General features: G+C 27.9%; 2 protein-coding genes across 2 annotated transcripts in view; one reads left to right on the top strand and one right to left on the bottom strand.

The window, feature by feature from the left end:
- The window catches only part of LOC108553322 (DNA-dependent protein kinase catalytic subunit), a 12739-nt gene extending 828 nt beyond the window's left edge, over positions 1-11911 (top strand). Inside the window, exons 4-15 of the mRNA XM_017908185.1 lie at positions 22-137; positions 216-608; positions 686-867; positions 937-1190; positions 1268-3555; positions 3635-3988; positions 4065-4217; positions 4274-8302; positions 8378-10705; positions 10781-11477; positions 11563-11768; positions 11834-11911. Coding sequence (XP_017763674.1) covers positions 22-137; positions 216-608; positions 686-867; positions 937-1190; positions 1268-3555; positions 3635-3988; positions 4065-4217; positions 4274-8302; positions 8378-10705; positions 10781-11477; positions 11563-11768; positions 11834-11911 — 11078 coding nt within the window. The remainder of the gene's footprint in view (positions 1-21; positions 138-215; positions 609-685; positions 868-936; positions 1191-1267; positions 3556-3634; positions 3989-4064; positions 4218-4273; positions 8303-8377; positions 10706-10780; positions 11478-11562; positions 11769-11833) is intronic.
- A 968-nt stretch (positions 11912-12879) lies between these two features.
- On the bottom strand, positions 12880-16238 carry Cdc5 (cell division cycle protein 21). Its single transcript, XM_017908188.1, has 11 exons — positions 16076-16238; positions 15733-15998; positions 15529-15659; positions 14957-15459; positions 14707-14881; positions 14202-14636; positions 14008-14126; positions 13763-13927; positions 13587-13694; positions 13332-13505; positions 12880-13248 (listed from the first exon to the last, which is right to left on the bottom strand). The coding sequence occupies exons 1-11, from the start codon at positions 16118-16120 to the stop codon at positions 13027-13029; spliced, it is 2343 nt and encodes a 780-aa protein (XP_017763677.1). The 5' UTR covers positions 16121-16238; the 3' UTR covers positions 12880-13026.
- Positions 16239-17717: the final 1479 nt, after the last annotated feature.

Genomic DNA, 17717 nt, shown 5'->3' with positions numbered 1-17717 from the left:
TTAATTAATTAATTTTTGCAGAAAGAAGTTTATTGTTATCTGTACTTGGGACAATTATAAAATATTTTCCAGAAATTTTTAAAGTACAAGAATATTCTATAATTTTTCAGCAGTTAAGGAATGATTTCAAGAAACAGGTATATTTTATTATTTAATATTTTTGGAAATAAATGTTTTTATTTAAAACATTTATGTAAATAAAATAATAATTTTAGTATAATCCACAAACTATGGCCCATTCAATTGATACATTTCAAGTATATTTAGATGTTTTCTCAAATATATTAGTAGAACTTCCAAAAGAAGTAGGAGAAAAACATTATGAGGAACTATATAAGTGGGTTAAAGAATTAAGTCATCCTGAAAAATACTCAGTTAAAAAAGTTTCAATGAGATCAGCAATTAATTTGTTGTCTAAACATATGCATCTGTTTTGTCAATTTGTTTATTGTGATTATAAGTACTGGTATGATTTATTGATAAATCTTGCACAAAACAAAAATGTACAATGCAGTGAATGTGGAAAACGTGCTTTAAGAAATTTTTATAACGAAATTGGAAATATTTTAAAACATAAAACTTCTGAGGATGATAAAGCAATATTCTTGGTACTTTTATATAGATTTGTTACATGAAATTATTATTTAATACTGTTGATAGTATACTAACATTTATTATATTTTAGTATTTTAAGAACCTTTTTGAAGAACAATTAAAAACCAATCATCATGTAAATTCAAGTATGTTACGATTTATTATATATGGATTTAGTCAAATGGCTGCACCATGTAAAAGATATCTTACTAATAGTGATGTGAAAAATATGTTTTCATTGATAGCTAATTGTGCTATGCTACTCTGTTCAAAGTATGAGCTACATATTCACTTTTTCAGATACCTCATATTATTAATTTATTAATATTCTAAATTTTGCAGAGATAGCTTAGAAACAATACATTTAGAAAGTATCTGTGATTATCAAGAAGCTCTTTCAGAAGTAATATTGCATACATCAGGTCTTTCAATTGATCAAATTAATATAATTACAAAGCTTAGCATTCTTTTAATTAAAAGGTTTCCTGATCTTCCTATAACTAGTCAAAATATTGCAATATCGTCATTAATAAATACAATCGTTAACGTTGGAATAATCAGTAAAAATCTTTTACATGAATTTCTTTATAATTTAAGTAAGTATACACTTTATAAATATTTACAATAGAAATTGAATATTTTTATATTTTTAACATAATCTTTGAATATTTAGTTTATAACGGCATAATGTGGACCTGTTCACATACTTTGTTCATCGATGCTGAATTACAACGGGAATTGAATAATCTACCAGAGCAACCAAGATGCTATAAAAGTTATTTGCCATTATGGTTACAATTGCTAAATGCAGACAGATATGGATGTCATAGACAAACTGCTCAAGATGTAGTTGATTCTACTATATATGTGGGAATCATATTAATTGATAAATTAAATTTGAGCACAAGAACAAAAGAGGATAATATATTCTCAGATGCCTCCTTTTCTCAAATTGCTGAAAATGAAGCAGATTTTCGAACATTTGTTAATATCGTAGATTTATACGTTGACATGATCAACCACTTACAGTCTTCTTTATTTATAAATACAATGCACAAATTTTTACTTAAAATTATCACCATATCTTACAAGCACCATTTAATATCAGGCTTTTACAAATTAGTACATGCAACTTTTAGACATATTTGCGACTTGAATAATGATGAAATTGAAGCAGAAACATTAGAATTGTTATATAAGTATTTAATGAATGCATTGAATTTGATTCCTACATTTTCTAATGAATTGTTAACAACATGTTTATACTTAATTTTAAATGTGCCAATGATATATGTAGAAAGAATATTGAACAGTACAATTCCAATATTTAAAATCGCTTTTACTATTGGTATTAGCGATTTTGAATTAGCTTGTACAGCTTTAAATGCATTGGAAAAATGGTCAAATCATTTAAATAATCGACATATAACAGTGTTTTTGCAAGAAATAGTGCCATTTCTAGAACCATATTTACACAGTAGAGAAAGTTCTGTGGAATTTCTACAAGACATCATAAAAACAGAAAGAAAAGATATTAAACGAATAATATTAAGAGATGATGAAAATACTTTAGAAAGATTTCAAATGAGAATTTTGTTGTTTATTGCTTCACTTGATACCAGTATAATAATAAATTTCATATATAAAAGATCTATGGACACAGGAGCAACTTGGGATAAGAAAGATTTGCTTAAATACTCATTGGTATTCTCAGATACAGAGCTAGAAATCTATTTTGATAAAATTTTACCAAGAATAATTTTATTGGCTCAAAATTCTGGGGATAGACGGACGAAAATAATCGCTTGTGAAGTACTTCATTTTATTGTAGCGTTCGTTCTTGGCAAAACATCGCAACATTTAATATCGAATCCAGATCGATTTATTTCTGTCTATGTAACGTTATGTCCAGCTTTATTGAATTTAGGATGTGATCACGATGAAGCAGCTAGAAAAATTTTTCAACCATTAATGTTACAATTAATGCACTGGTTAAGCTCAAAGTTCATGCTCAAGTCTTCAGTTGCTATGCATTTTCTCGATTTGCTTTTTAATGGTCTATGCAATGACTCTAATCCATGTCTTAGAGAATTTTCTGGGATGTGCTTAGCTGAATTTACAAAATGGTCCATAAAACAATCTAGTGATGAAGCTATAAATCAGTCGAATATTTATGAAGTTATATATAAGATGACGAATTTTGCTGTTCATCCTTCTGCCTCTAAACGGATAGCGGGTGCAACAGCTTTCAATCACCTTTATACTATCTTACGCGAAGATGAGAAAATTATATCTATATACTGGTTGGAAATTTTATACAGTTTTGTCAGAAGTTTAAATGGTTGTAGTGATCCATCAATTATTACTGCTCTTGATCATGTTGAAAGGGTTCTAATAGCAAAGAAACATGTGTTAAATGTTAAACAACACAGTCGTAGGAAACCTTATGAATTTGAAAGCTCCACTTTAACTGATGCTGTGAACTGGTTGCTCACACAGTGTGGTTGCTTGGATCAATGTTGTCGAACAAAATGCATGAAACTAGTTGTAAAACTTTCTGAACATCTAGCAGACTGTAATTCAATTAAAATAGTGATAAATAACTATATTGAAACTCAGGGAATTGAAGCATTAAACCATATTATTTTAAGCGAATTACCAAAGATAGAAAATTTATCTGTTAATCACATATTACCTTTTTTAAGAAGTTTGGATTGTTATATTTGGTTGATAAAAGACAATCTATTGAATGTAGAATATTTATTTGGTAATTCAAATTCACAAAGGGAAGTAATTTTTAACTGTGCTAGAAATTTCATTCATGTGATAAACAGAATTAAAATAGAAAATAAGGAAGGTGATCTGGTAATATTATCAAAAGAATTTGAAGATTTACAAACATTACAATGTAAAACAATTTTAACTGTATTTGATTTTATACAAATTCTATTAAATTTTGATGTAAGTATATTATATTATCTTTTATAATTAAAAAAGATCGTAATATTAAAATTTTAACTCTTGACTTTCTTAATTTTAGGATAATTTCATCCCAGATTTCTTTTTCAATCAAGATTTCTTTGAATTAATTGCAAAATGTATAATGTGCCCTCAAGTATTAGGATTTGATGTAAAAAATCTTGAAATTACTGAAATACTTCCTACAGTTATGGAAAATATATTACAATCAATAATGAGTAAAAATGATAACTCTTTACCAGATATGGTTAAGTGTGAATTATCAATATATGTGCAAAAACATATAAATGATTTTATTGAGTTAGATAAAATTATTTCCGGTACAAATAGTTGCAGTGAACTTAAACAATATGTTCAAGGTTTAAGTTTTTTGAAACATCATAATGTCCTTAATCAGTTACAAACATGTTTAGGTGTATGTATATGTATATATGTGTGTGTGTATATATATATGTATTATTAAATTTATAATTACTGATACTGTTTTATAGATAAATGAATTAATCTATCAACCAGAGGATAAAGTTAAACGTATATTCAAGGGTTTGGTAAAAGAACTTGGAGAACTTATTCGTATAAATATAAAACCATCAGTGAAGGAGTATCTGGAAATCTTAATGGAATTTTTACTTATGCATTACGAGGTATATTATTCAAATTGATATAAACAAATAGAAAATGTAATATAAATTATTTTCAGTTTTCAATGACAAAAACGCTAATTGAATTAATTGAAAATAATACAATGCTTGGACCAGATTCAAAAAAGATTGAACATGGTATACATTTTCTGAATACATTCAAATGTGAAATATTTAAATATATGTTAAAAGATACAGAGAAAACTATAAAAATACTTAATGATATATTGCAAAAGAATTCCTCACTTTTCTTCATGATCATAGAGCAATTATTTTTGTTCGTGCAGCGGCATAAAAAAGAATTCTATAATAGTATAGAAATATTAGTGGACACTGTCGTTAAAAAATTTACAACATTTGAAAATGCCATAAATAATGTTGAAGATAGAAAGCAAAAATTAATAAACATTTTCGGAATTGCAGTTCATCTAAAACATAAACCAATAGAGTTATTATCTATAAATAAAGATTTTTATATATGGATTCTCAATCAGTTAATGGAGAATTCAGATATAGAATACAAGATTCATATTCTTCAGAATTTTCTCATATGTTTAACTGATATGACATCGGATACAAAACCAGAATTACTTGCCATTTTACGTAGTTTGAAGAATAATAGACTTGATGTGTGTCCAAATGATTTTTCCCAAAAAAATGTGAAAGCTTTAAAAATTACTAATTGTTTTCAAAAATTAATAGCATTGTTACCAGTCACTAAATCAGTGATAGTATTTGAATCTGTTATTTCATTTGCGGTTGGCATTGCCGAATATTTGTGTAACGAAAAGACTAACGAATATTTACTAAAGTACTTTACTTCAATTACTACTGACTATACTGTGAAATCTATGCAATCAGTATACAGATTATTTATGAACTTAAATACACAGACAAATGAAAGGTTTGATGTATTATATAAATTTCTTTTGCCATCATTTGAATTTTGCAAAACTGTCGAAATACATCGATTCTTTGAAGAAAATATTAAAGAAATACATTCAGTTATTTGTCAAAGCTTGGTTGGAAGTAGCTCTGACATAAAGCAACTTATAATATCAAAAATAGGATGTTATAATCTTATTGCAATTATGTTCGCAAAACTTGATATAAGAGATATAGACGATTCTAGGAGTGTGATTACTCGAAATGCTGTTGACAATGTGATTACTGGAAAGGAACTTTTGCAGAGTTTATATAGTAATGCATTAAATATACGTATGTTAAAGACACCTGAACCTGTACTTAAAGAAACAACAAGATTGTTGCATTGTTCTGCATACAATTGTTCCATAGCTATTGTATCTAATTTAAAAAGGGATGAAGATTCTTATGTTAGCATTTTTGCTGAGAACAGGAAGAAAGAACAATTAATTTGGGAGAATATTATAGACTGTCAAAAGCAATATAATTTTCAACAAACAGTTGCTGAGTATCCGAAGCATCGTAAAAAGTTAATTAATATACGAAAGACCTTGAAACAAAAACAAGCTTCTAATCATTACTCATATATTTATAGTTACGATTTATCTACCTGTACTTTGACTGAAGATATAAACGCTTATGATTTTAATGAAACCATTGTACATAATAAATGTGATAATGCTACTCAAAATGAAAGTATGAGTTTGATATTTGAGGATGATGAATTAAATAATCATGAATGTATGGCTTCTATTTGTGGAGTTTTGAATCACTTAATAACAGAAGAAATATCTGTGATGCCTACTGATAATAATATTACAATTCCAAAGTGGCTAAAATGCTTCCTTAGTTCAATTACAACAACAAATTATGATAATGTTAGATTATTTATGTTAAAAGTTATCTTGAATATGCAGGCTGTATTTCAGCCATATGCAAAATTTTGTCTTCAGCCTATAATGCATACAACATATTTATATTTAAAAAGAAACCAGTTGAATTATATCATTGTTGATGTTATAGAACTGTTAATAAATTGGCAAACCTCAGTTTTTCAAAACTCAAATGAATCTACATGTGATAAAAATCAGAATGCAATTCAAAAATTATGGGAGATAGTTATTCAAAAAACAATAACGAAAACAAATGAAATTTCCAAAGCAATTTATAAATACAATATGAATGTAGTAAGAACAATACTTGAAGTATGGCATGATTATTTAAAGTTACCTTCAAATTTAGATGAGACAATGAGAACTGCAGCTGCAGCTGCAGTATATTTAATATTAATTTGTTTTGTTAATGGTATGGAAAAAGATATTATTGAAAGAAATGATATCTTAGTATTCTTAGAAAAGTCTCTAGAAAATTGGCAAGATGATGAAGAAACAGTATTACAATGTTGTGAATGTTATAGTTTTATTTTGAAATTTTTTGGTATTGATGAAACATTATCAAATAAAAAGAGCATTTTAATTGATAAAATTCGAAGTATATTAAGGCAGATGCAAAGGAAGTTCGAAAATAGACAGATGAAGTGTATTCGTGCACTGTGTAAAAATTATCCAGCTGCAGCAATAACTTATTTCGAATTTGCTACTGCAAATATATTTAGAGTGGATGCTCAAGGCAAGTCGAATTGTTTAGAGATATTTCTACTGTCTATACCAAATCTTAGCACTGATCAAATATTGGAAGAACTAAATCACATGAAATTTTATGATTTATTAAAAAATAAAATTTTACCTTGTGAGAAAGTAGCTTTAAAAATCATTGATTCATTAGTCTTTATTTTATCTCCTTCAAATGTTTTATCACTTATAACTTTAGTACAACCTTATACAAAGCATGAACTTTCTGAGTACAGAGAAATCACTTATAGAATATTTATAAATATTTATAAAAAATATATGGCAGATAATTCTGAAGATAATGAAATAAAACAGTTGATGTACATTAGCAAAGAAATATTAGTTAATGGTGTATTGGATCCTACTATAACATTACAAGAAATGATATTAAACTTTTGGACACAAGATGCACAATTAGCAAATACTTGCAAAGAAAGATTACTTGAAGTTTTAAATATTTTCACTCCCAGTATTGGCCAGAATTTCTTGCCATTCACATTTTTACTAATTTTAGACCTCAGCAAAAAATCAAGAAATTATACACAAAAGTTGTTTGAACCTTTACATGACTGCAGTTATAGAGACTACAATATAGCTCTTTCATGGAGAACAAAAAATTTGGGATCAAAAGCTCCACTTTTTGCTCCATCCTTAACTAGTCAAATGAATCAAATGTTTACCCAAATGAATACTATATCTCCATATATTTCTTCCAACTTTACCAGATCGGTGTACGATTCTAATGCGGAAATAAAGCTTCGAGTAACTCAGGAGCTAGAATTTGAGCCAACTTACGGTAAAGAAACATTTATTGGAACATCTAATAATCTAGAGCAACATAATATATTTAAGATACCAAAAGTACCGCAACCTGCCTATAATAAAAGGTCGAAACGATTTTTAAGCAGTGCGAGTGATATTTCTGCAGCTATACGACAAAAAGAAATTAAGAAAAATATACAGCACGCAGAAATGATAAAGGAAGAAGTTGTTAGACAAAGAAGTAGTGTAAAGTTATTCAGGAAATATAGAATTGGTGATTTTCCAGACATTGAAATATCGCACGCGACGTTGATCGAACCATTACAACAATTAGCAAAGAATGATCAAATAATCTGTAAAGATTTAATAGTTTCTATTATTTGTTCATTAATTGGAGATTCCAGACAAAGTTTTATAGAGCAACTTACAAACAATTTGAAACGCATCATAGAGAACGAGCAGTATAATACTTCTACTGTAACTGCAATTTTAGAGATATCATTGAATACAAATATAAGAAATTGTTCGCCGGAAACCATTGTGAAGATCTCGAGGTCGAATGGTTTACACTTTCTTGGATCACTTGTTTTGGAAGAAAATATAATTAATGAGACAAATATTTCTATACCTTCTAAAAAAAAGATACGAAGCGAAATTATAGATAATTCATCTTGTAAATGGTTGCAGTTAACGAATCTTTATAAAACTATGAATGATATTGATGTAGTTCTTAGTATTTTTCAAAATCATATTACAAATGAAGATATAAAGGTATATATTTATTTTTTAATAGATAATTATAATTAATTCTGATAACTTTTTATGTTATTTCCTTTAAAATTTTAGATTGCATCATTTGCGCAAGCATCTAGCAATTGGGAAAAAGCGAAAATAGCATATGAGATGGCATGTGAAATGGAATCTGAGTTAGTGAAAGAACATTGTTTTCAAGGCTTATTTGAATGTTTAAGTAATCTATGCTGTTGGGGTGAAATCAATACACACATAAAAAATAAACTTTATAAAAATTTAGATAATATCTGGAATGATCCATGGAAAGATTGGTTGTTTCCTTGGGTTTTTGAAGTGCACGTCCGTAAACTGATAAACGAAGACATTAGCGACGAATTTAGCAATGACGTGAAAGTTATGGAATCTTGGTTGGAAGACAATGCAAAAATAAAATATGTCAAACGATTCTTTGGAGAGGAATTGTCGATGTTTTTTTTGCATAATCATCTAGAAGTTGCCCGTGAATTCTTGTTAAATTCTTTAGATGAGATGAGGGAACAATGGATCAAGCTACATCCTCTTTCCATGCAATTAAGAATTTTCAAGCTTCAAAAGTTACGGACCATTAACGATATAAATTTATTTATAAAAATTTTGAAATCGGTACAATTACCGCTTAGCTTAGACGAAACTTTAAAGATCTGGAATAATAACATACCTTCAACACAAGATGCTATACTTCCATGGGATAAATTAATATCCTATAGAATATATTTCATTGATTCATTACTTAGTGACAAATTAGAGCAATGGAATCAGAATTTATCGCAAAACGATTCAGGAAATAATTATGATGAAGAAACTAGCATCATTCATAGATTGCACATAATTACCTGTAATATGAAGTTGAAAATGATCGAGGCTTCACTGAATCAAAAGAATAAATACATAGCAAAAAAATATTTGCGACAACTAGAACAAACGATAGAAAATTATTCCACAGACCTGCAAAACGAATTCATGTTTCTTTGTGGAAAGACAAAATACCTTATCGGAGAAATTGAAACAGATGTGAAGAAAAAAATATCAAACTATATTTCTTCTTGGAATTATTGTCATAATCTTTTACAGAAAGATAGTCTTAATGATACTATAAATATTGATATTCGAAAAGAAATCAGTAAGGTCGCATTAAAGATCGTAAGTTTGAGTGAAGAAGATGAAATATTTGCAGAGTTATTAAGAAAAAACAGTATGAATCTAAATGAACTAAACCTTGAAAATAATGATTTGTCTATTATTAGAGATACACTGGAAAATTATAGTTTCAATAATTTGAAAGCATGTTGTGATATAACAACTATGAACATTGGAGAATGCTATTTCAATCTTGCAATGTACTGCTATAACCGATTGACACATGGTGCAATCGAAGCTTTTATAAGTAGAGAATTTATTCATTCTATATTAAAGGCAATGAGTTACGGATATCTCGAGGCAGCTCATTATTTTCCTTGCTTGCTAAAACCTGAATATTTCAATGATCAAGACACAAAGGATATGTTTATGAAAGAAAATGAAAGTGTTGAGACTTGGCTGTTTCTCTCTTGGCAAGCTCAATTATTCTCTCATTTAGGAACATCGATCGCTCCTTTAATTATACCCATTTTGAAACGAATTGTTGATATGTATCCTAATGCAGTTATTTATACATTTCGCTTGACAGTGGAAACAAATCCAGCTCTTCTGAATGAAACCAGTACTTACGATATTCGACAAATTTTATACAACAAACCAGAAATCGATCGATTTCTGATAGCTATGACTTATGTAGTCCAACCAGAGTTATATTTACAACACTATTTAACTGAATTTCGAAAAAATTTATCTCTTGGAACAACTACGGCAGTGGATATACTTCTGAAGAAAGTATATCCAAATGCATTAGAAAACAAGTATGATCCAAAACCAGGAAATATTTTTAATGAGATTGTAGTATATAAGGATAAAATTAAAAAATTGGAAAACAAACGGATTGACGAAATTAAACTTCGGGTTGACGAGATTATTAAAAGTATTAAAGAATCACTTGAAAAGCGTAAAAATAGGTCCAAATTACAATACTATAGTCCATGGTTGTGCAACTTTCCTGAAAGAGACATAGAGATACCTGGTCAATACACTGGCAAAAGAAAGCCTATGCCTCAATACCATGCAAAAATTTTAAAGTTTGAACCTGATGTAAAAGTAATGCAATCATTGCGCAAACCTATACGGATTACTATGATTGGAAATGATGCAAAGGATTATCATTTCTTGGTAAAATTTGGAGAAGATCTTCGACAAGACCAAAGATTGCAACAGTTGTTCACTGTCATGAACAAAATATTACATATTGATATAGCTTGTAGACAAAGACAATTATCTATTAATACTTACCAGGCAAGTGAATACCTTTTAAATAAATAAAATTAATGCAATAAAGTATTACAAAGTAATTAATTTTTTAAAATGCAGGTAATTCCTTTGTCCAAAACTGTGGGTCTTATACAATGGATAGATAATACAAGATCTTTAAAAGAGTTAATACATTTTACGCTATCAAACCAAGAGATAAAGCAGTATAATTCTATATCTAAAATTTATAACGAATGGATTAAAAATGCCGCACGTTCTAAAAATGTGTATGAAGCGTACAAGGAAGCAACGTTAAAATACAATGCTTCAAAAGTGCTCACTAAAATGAATGAATTTATTGGCAAAACCAAATGGGATAGTTTACGTAAAACACTGACCGTATTATGTCCAACCATAGAAAGTTTTTTTATGATGCGTCGAAATTTTATTACTTCATATGGTACCATGTGTATTGCACATTGGATCTTAGGTATTGGAGATCGGCATTTGCAAAATACTCTTATCATTGTCGATTCAGGATGTTGTTTAGGTATCGATTTTGGATTGGCCTTTGATGCGGGTGTCGATCAAAGGATACCAGAATTGATGCCTTTTCGCTTAACATCCCAGATTTTGGACTTATTGAAGCCTTTTACCGAAAAAGATCTTTTAGGGACGACAATGATTTATGCGTTACGAGCAATGAAAAATGAACAGGGACTTATTCTGTCTTGTATGGATGTTTTTGTTCATGAACCATTAAATTGGACTGAACATGTTAACAAGGCATTCAGAGAAAATGAAGATGATATTACAGGTTTTTAACGATGTATAGAATGAATAATTTTAATTTTTAAACAGATATATACGATATTGTGATCACTTTTATTTTCAAATTATAGATATCAAATGGATGCCTTTAAAAAAAATTGAAGCAATTACAAAAAAATTGAATGGAATTAAACCATCTTTAATTACATTAGATCAATTAAAGGAACAACACCATGATAAATATTTCGATAGGTATTATATTATAGTTAATGGAGACGATGACATCAAACGAACACGAGCAAAAATGAAAAATAATTATTTAACTCCTGAGGAACAGGTAATAGATTATAAAATACTATTTTTACAATTACGATTTAAAAATAAAATTTTCAAAATTTATAGGTTGAATGCTTATTGGATCAAGCAACAGATTTAAATATTTTAGGTCGTACGTTTGTAGGATGGGAGCCATGGCTTTAAATTCTTTAAATTTATAATATTTACAATAAACTTCAGTTGTAATGTAATTTTGTATATAAATATATTTCTTTAACTGTTTTCTCAATAAAAAAGCTGTAGAAAATAAATATTATACAGTTTGTATATCTGTGAGAAATTTTTAATATATTAAAAGTACTACTATTATTATTTACCATATTTATGTTGTTGTTTAAATCACAAATAATAAATTTATTATTTACAGATCGTGAATTTTTTAAAGAAAAAATTAAAAAATTAAATAAAACATTATAATACGTACATAGTTTATATACAAATTTTGAATAGTTTAGAAGGATATCATACTACCATTATATGTACTTTTAAAATTAAACTTCGGTAAGATTTGATGTAATTATATTTAATCATTTCTTTATTATATTTTATAATTTTTAAGTATTTTAGAATATTTTATGCATTTTCTTATATTTTATAATGATTACTAATAATACTGAACAAGATCGAAATAATTCTTAACTTTTTTCTTTTTTCTGTTGCATTACTTTGTTACGCACAATCACACACAACATAAAAATGTAAGTAATTATATTCTTATTTTTCTAAATTAACAACAAATTTTAATTTTCAATAAATTCATCATTAGAAAATTACGGTTTTTAATACAATATCATATTGTCATTATATAATTCGAAATATACGGAAACAGTTACATTACGTATCATTATTAATCATTTTTATACTCACAATTTTTAAACAAATTGCATTTTAGTATAAATCGTAAATTGTAAATATATGTAACTTTTTCAATAGACTATTAAAATTACTGCTAAGATAATCATAAATGTAGATTTTACAATTTTTGTTTCTTTCATTTAACAACTATTCTATAATGTTAATTTTTGCATACAATAAATTATATTCACATTAAATTTTCTTAGTTCTGGTGAGTTAAATTGTCAGTTATGCATAATTCAAAATAAGTGGCTTTTTATTATAAAAAATTGAGATCTTCGAAAATTTTTATTTGCTTGAATTACTCTTTTAGTGAATTTGTATAGAAATTAATTTTTTATATTTCACAAAACGTGTACAATATTTGAGGTATAATATATTACAATAAGTCATTTGGAAAATATTTAACATTGTTGCAATTGATCTTGTAACTGTGCATACCGCACTTGCAATACGCGTTCTCGATCTGTTTGTCTGTTAACGTCTTCCATGAGTGCATTCACTCGTCTCGGTACAGCTGCTTCTTCTTGTGTTTGTAAAAATTTGAACGTTGAAAGTTCTAAATGTGCTTGTTCTATTTGTTCCCATAAATCATGCAATTGTTTTGTTAACACTTGTGCTCTAGTCTACAATAAAGAAAATTTGTATATTGATGTCAATTATTTGCATTTTAATAAATATTTTTTGTATTAAAAATAGAAATATTTACTTGGTAACCTCCAGTAAGAACTTTTAATTTTTTTTCCATCCTCGCTGCTCGTTTAGCTTCTCCAGTCATATGCATACGATTTTCTTCTAATTTTCTTTCGCATGCTTCTACCCTATCTTTTTTGGAAGCTAACGTTGCTCGCGTGTACCGTTTTTGCGTTTCCAGATATAATATCTAATAAAAAATATTAACAAATAAATATCTTTATAAAGTAAAAAAATTCTGAAGCTTTATCTATAAAAGATATGACAATACCTGGGATAAACATTCTTCCCATACAGTTGTATAGGAATCCAAACTTAATTCTCCATGTGCCATACCTTCTTTTACTACTCCCATTTCGTCAACTAAAAGTTTCTTGGCCTGTACGTAATGTTCGTTGAAATAAACAATGAAAATAAATTTAGAATTGAGTAATAAAATTAACTTACAGCAGCAAGCTCTTCTTTTTCAAAATTGACATATGGATGTTGTTCTAAGTAAGATTGTGCTTGAGCTACTGAATTTGAGGAACCTTTACGATTTTGTTGTACTGGATTTTGTAGAGAATCATATTGAAGCATTGTGATCATTTCTCTTTTAATTAGTTCTTCTGCCTAAAATGATATATTTACTAACAATTGTTATATGATTGCCATATAAATATATTATATATTCAGCAGTTATATGATCATACCCTTTGCAAATCTGTTAATGGAGTATCCATAAATGGCCTTAAAATATTCATATTTACATCAACTGGTCGTGGTAAATCTCGTTGTATAACTTGTGATCTCCTAGATAATTCCTTTTTTTCTGAAAAATATAATGCGACATTAATGTATAAATAATTCCTAGTACGTTCATATTCAGCATAAATTTAATATATACTTTGTTCTACTAATTCTTGCTGTTGTCTAGCATCTATATCGGCTTGATCCTCTACAATTTCCGTTGTGGTTGAAGTAATATCTTCATCTTTTGTTTCTCCTTCAGGAACTACTATTTCATAATCATTGCGTGGTATTGGAAGCGCATTCAATCCGGCACGTAATTGTTCTTTTACTTGTTTTTGAAGTAGCGGAGTTTCCGATCCATCCATATTTTCATCTGGGTTAATACTGAGTTTATCGCGAACCGGTGTAGCTGCTAGAACTCCGTTTTGTGTTCGTGTAGATGCTGGTGTACTAAATGAATTAACTGGTGTACCATCGCTACGTTGCGAACGAAATGGTGTAGCCAGAATTGTATTTGGAGTTGCCACAGCATTCGTAGAAGGCACGACGCCAGTGAAATCAGAATTATTTAGTGGAGTATTTAGTCCACCTTTACGAAAAATAAAGCAAATAATTTATATTTTGAATATTTTTTTTTTTTTAGATAAAGTAACACCAACCTTTTAAAGGAGTATCAACATGAGTAAGAGCCATAACATTTTGAGCTTCTTGCAGAATCCTATCTGCAGCAGCTGGAGTACGTGGAGTTACAGCTGCATTGGTGGGTAAAGAATAATCAGCTAATAAACTATCTGATAATGTGATACCACTTTCTGTTGCAACTTCACGAGCAACCTATTAAATATCATAAAATTTATATCATTATATATTTAGCAAAAATAATGAAATATGTGAACTATGATAATATACCTCTGATGCTCGACCAAGTTTCACTACTTGTTGTAATTCTTGATCAGATATCTGTGGCTCGGGTAAAACAAGTTTACTTCTTTTTTTTATTGGCTCTTCATTATTTAACATTCCCATTGGGATATCATTTTCTTTACGTTGTTTTAATTTTTGTTTGTCTTTTCTACGTTCCATTTCTTCTTTTTCTTGTCTTAATTCTCCATCTAAATGTTGTTGCCTCATTTTTGAAAAATCAATGGCAAGTGGATCTACATGCTCATTAGATGTATCATAAAATCCAGGTGCTGGTCGCTTTTCAAATGGAATTTCAGAATTGTAATTAACTCCACGTTTACGTTTATTTTTTTGTGATACAGTAATACCAGCAGCTCTCAACTCTCTACGTTTTTGGAGAGCAGCAAGTCTACGAGCTTCTTCCAACTGTTTTTCTCTAGCTTTACGTTTTGCCTTTTTACCCTGTGTATTTGCAAGCCTGGCACGTGCCTCAGACAACATTTCCAACTCTGAAAATTACTAATTTTATTATTGTTACATATAATACAAAATAACGGTTTATAAAATAGAAATCCTACCATCTTCATCCATATCTTTAGGATCAGGCCTGGCTGGTTTTGTTTCAGGATTAGGATCAATTTCTCCTGGTTTTAATTTGCGAGGATCATCTGCAGCATCATCTCCCTCTTCTTTTTTTTGAGCTTGATCCCTAATATAAAAATAATATGTGAAACTCACTTACATTAAAACTAATTTACATTTATAAAACATATTTAACCCACAGTAAATATTCATAACGTTCTAAGCATTGCGCAGCTGTACGTCCTATAATTGGAGCAATTGTTCTCCATTGTGTAGGCATCAATTTTGCAAGGTGAAGAAGTTTCTCATCTTCTTCTCTACTCCATTCTGTTTTCTTGATGCTTGGATCTAACCATTCAAACCAACGTGCTTTACATTGTTTAGCAGACTTTCTGTGTAAAAGGGATGCTATTCGGCTCCATTGATTTTTGCCATATTTCATAACAGCAGCTTTCAAAATCTCATCCTTTAGAAGTAAGATATTTATAGAAAAAATCATTTTTAATAATGAAAATGTAAATACAGGTTAGAAAGAATGCCTACCTCAGTATTACGCCAAACACCACCTTTTATCATAATACGCGGCATCTTTTATATATTTTTTATTATCACTCAAAAAACAATAAAAAAATGGAAAAATTTCCTTGATTGTCTGTATTTATTAGATAATTAATAACAATTTCAGTGAAACTACATTTAAGCTTAACGACAGTAACATCCAAGTGAAGTGGTCAGTGCCGATATCAGAGACACTAATGTAAAAGAGAGACACAAATATATGCTTATGGTAAATATAGTAATGTTAAGAAAATCTATAAATTATACAAAATATTATAATAGATAAATAAAATTAAAAAGTTACAATAAAATTCCGAAACATATAATTTGTTATATATTAAAATGGTGTATAATACTATTCCATTCAATATTCCCGCTTTTTAAAATTTACAGCAATTAAAATTTTTGTATTTACGATGATCATAATCAGCGAAATGGAAATATAAATAAATAGTTAAAAGCTTATATTTATATAAAATTTCTAATTGTTATAATTGAAAATTCTATTTTTTATAGTATTAATAGCGATCATGTGCTTTACACAACGATCCAAAGGTAAGCTGTTTATGTAGAACCTGTGATACTGCAAAACAAACTACTTCATCCTTCTGACTTCATTTACAATTTATAAATTAAATTTTTTTATCTTATAATCAATGAATTAATATAATTATTTTGATATTCTTTTATTATTTACTCATTTTTTGTTAAAATTATAAATAAGATTTTTGCAAAAAGACGATTTCAATAGATTTAGATATTGTAAACGCATTCTAGTTTTTAAAAGATATTTTTTAGATTTTGAAATCTGGAATGAATTGCACATATTAAGATTCAGATGTGAATTAAACTGGTTTCGCAAAAATCTTAAGATAGTAATTATGTAATGGTATTAATTATTATATATCGATGTGGTAAATCAAAAATAATGTTACTTTCAGGTTTTCGAAATGTATTTGATATATTTTATTTGTCTATACAATAAATAAAAAAAAAATATGTTTCCCAATAAACTATAGCCACATTATTTTAATTATACATGTACTATGGTAATACTAATGTACATATGGAAAACATTCATTTACATTTGTTATCGATAAATTATTTTTCATATACAATATTTTTGTCTTTTTTTTTTTAATTATATTAGATATTAAGCATTTAATTAAAAAAATAAACATTAAATTAAGAATTATTTATTGTATTAGATTTCACCTCGATTTCAACAGATTTCATTTACATTAATTTACTTTTCATTTACAATATCAATTTTTTTTTAATACTAAATTTTTAACATTGCTTTAATCACTCATATTTTATTATTACCTCTATTTATAAGTAAATTGTTTTAACATTGTCACATACAAAATTTTTTGGGACATCTGTTAAATAAATATTTATCTTCTATATCTTCCATATTATATTTTATTTATTTTAGTTTCTAACTTGTGTTATTATTTTGAAGCTTTTACTAATAATTTCATACAAGTCATAAGTATACATAAATAGTTACCAAGGCAGTGAGTTGATTATTGTATCATTTATATTATATTCAAGTTACAAATAAATAAACAAAAATTTTAGCCATGGATCATACAATGTATACATATATGCAACATGTATGTAT

The sequence above is a fragment of the Eufriesea mexicana genome, unplaced genomic scaffold, assembly GCF_001483705.2.
Source record: "Eufriesea mexicana isolate 0111107269 unplaced genomic scaffold, ASM148370v2 scaffold10239, whole genome shotgun sequence".
Taxonomy (NCBI): Eukaryota; Metazoa; Arthropoda; class Insecta; order Hymenoptera; family Apidae; genus Eufriesea; species Eufriesea mexicana.
This window is presented reverse-complemented; position numbering and strand designations above follow the sequence as displayed.

Excerpts from the sequence above, each read along its gene's own strand:
- Cdc5 (XM_017908188.1), bottom strand. The coding sequence starts at position 16,120 with ATGCCGCGTATTATGATAAAAGGTGGTGTTTGGCGTAATACTGAG. Across the intron at positions 15,660-15,732 it reads GAACGTTATGAATATTTACT|GGATCAAGCTCAAAAAAAAG; the intron begins GTGGGTTAAATA and ends TTTTTATATTAG. Across the intron at positions 13,928-14,007 it reads CATTAACAGATTTGCAAAGG|GCAGAAGAACTAATTAAAAG; the intron begins GTATGATCATAT and ends ATATCATTTTAG.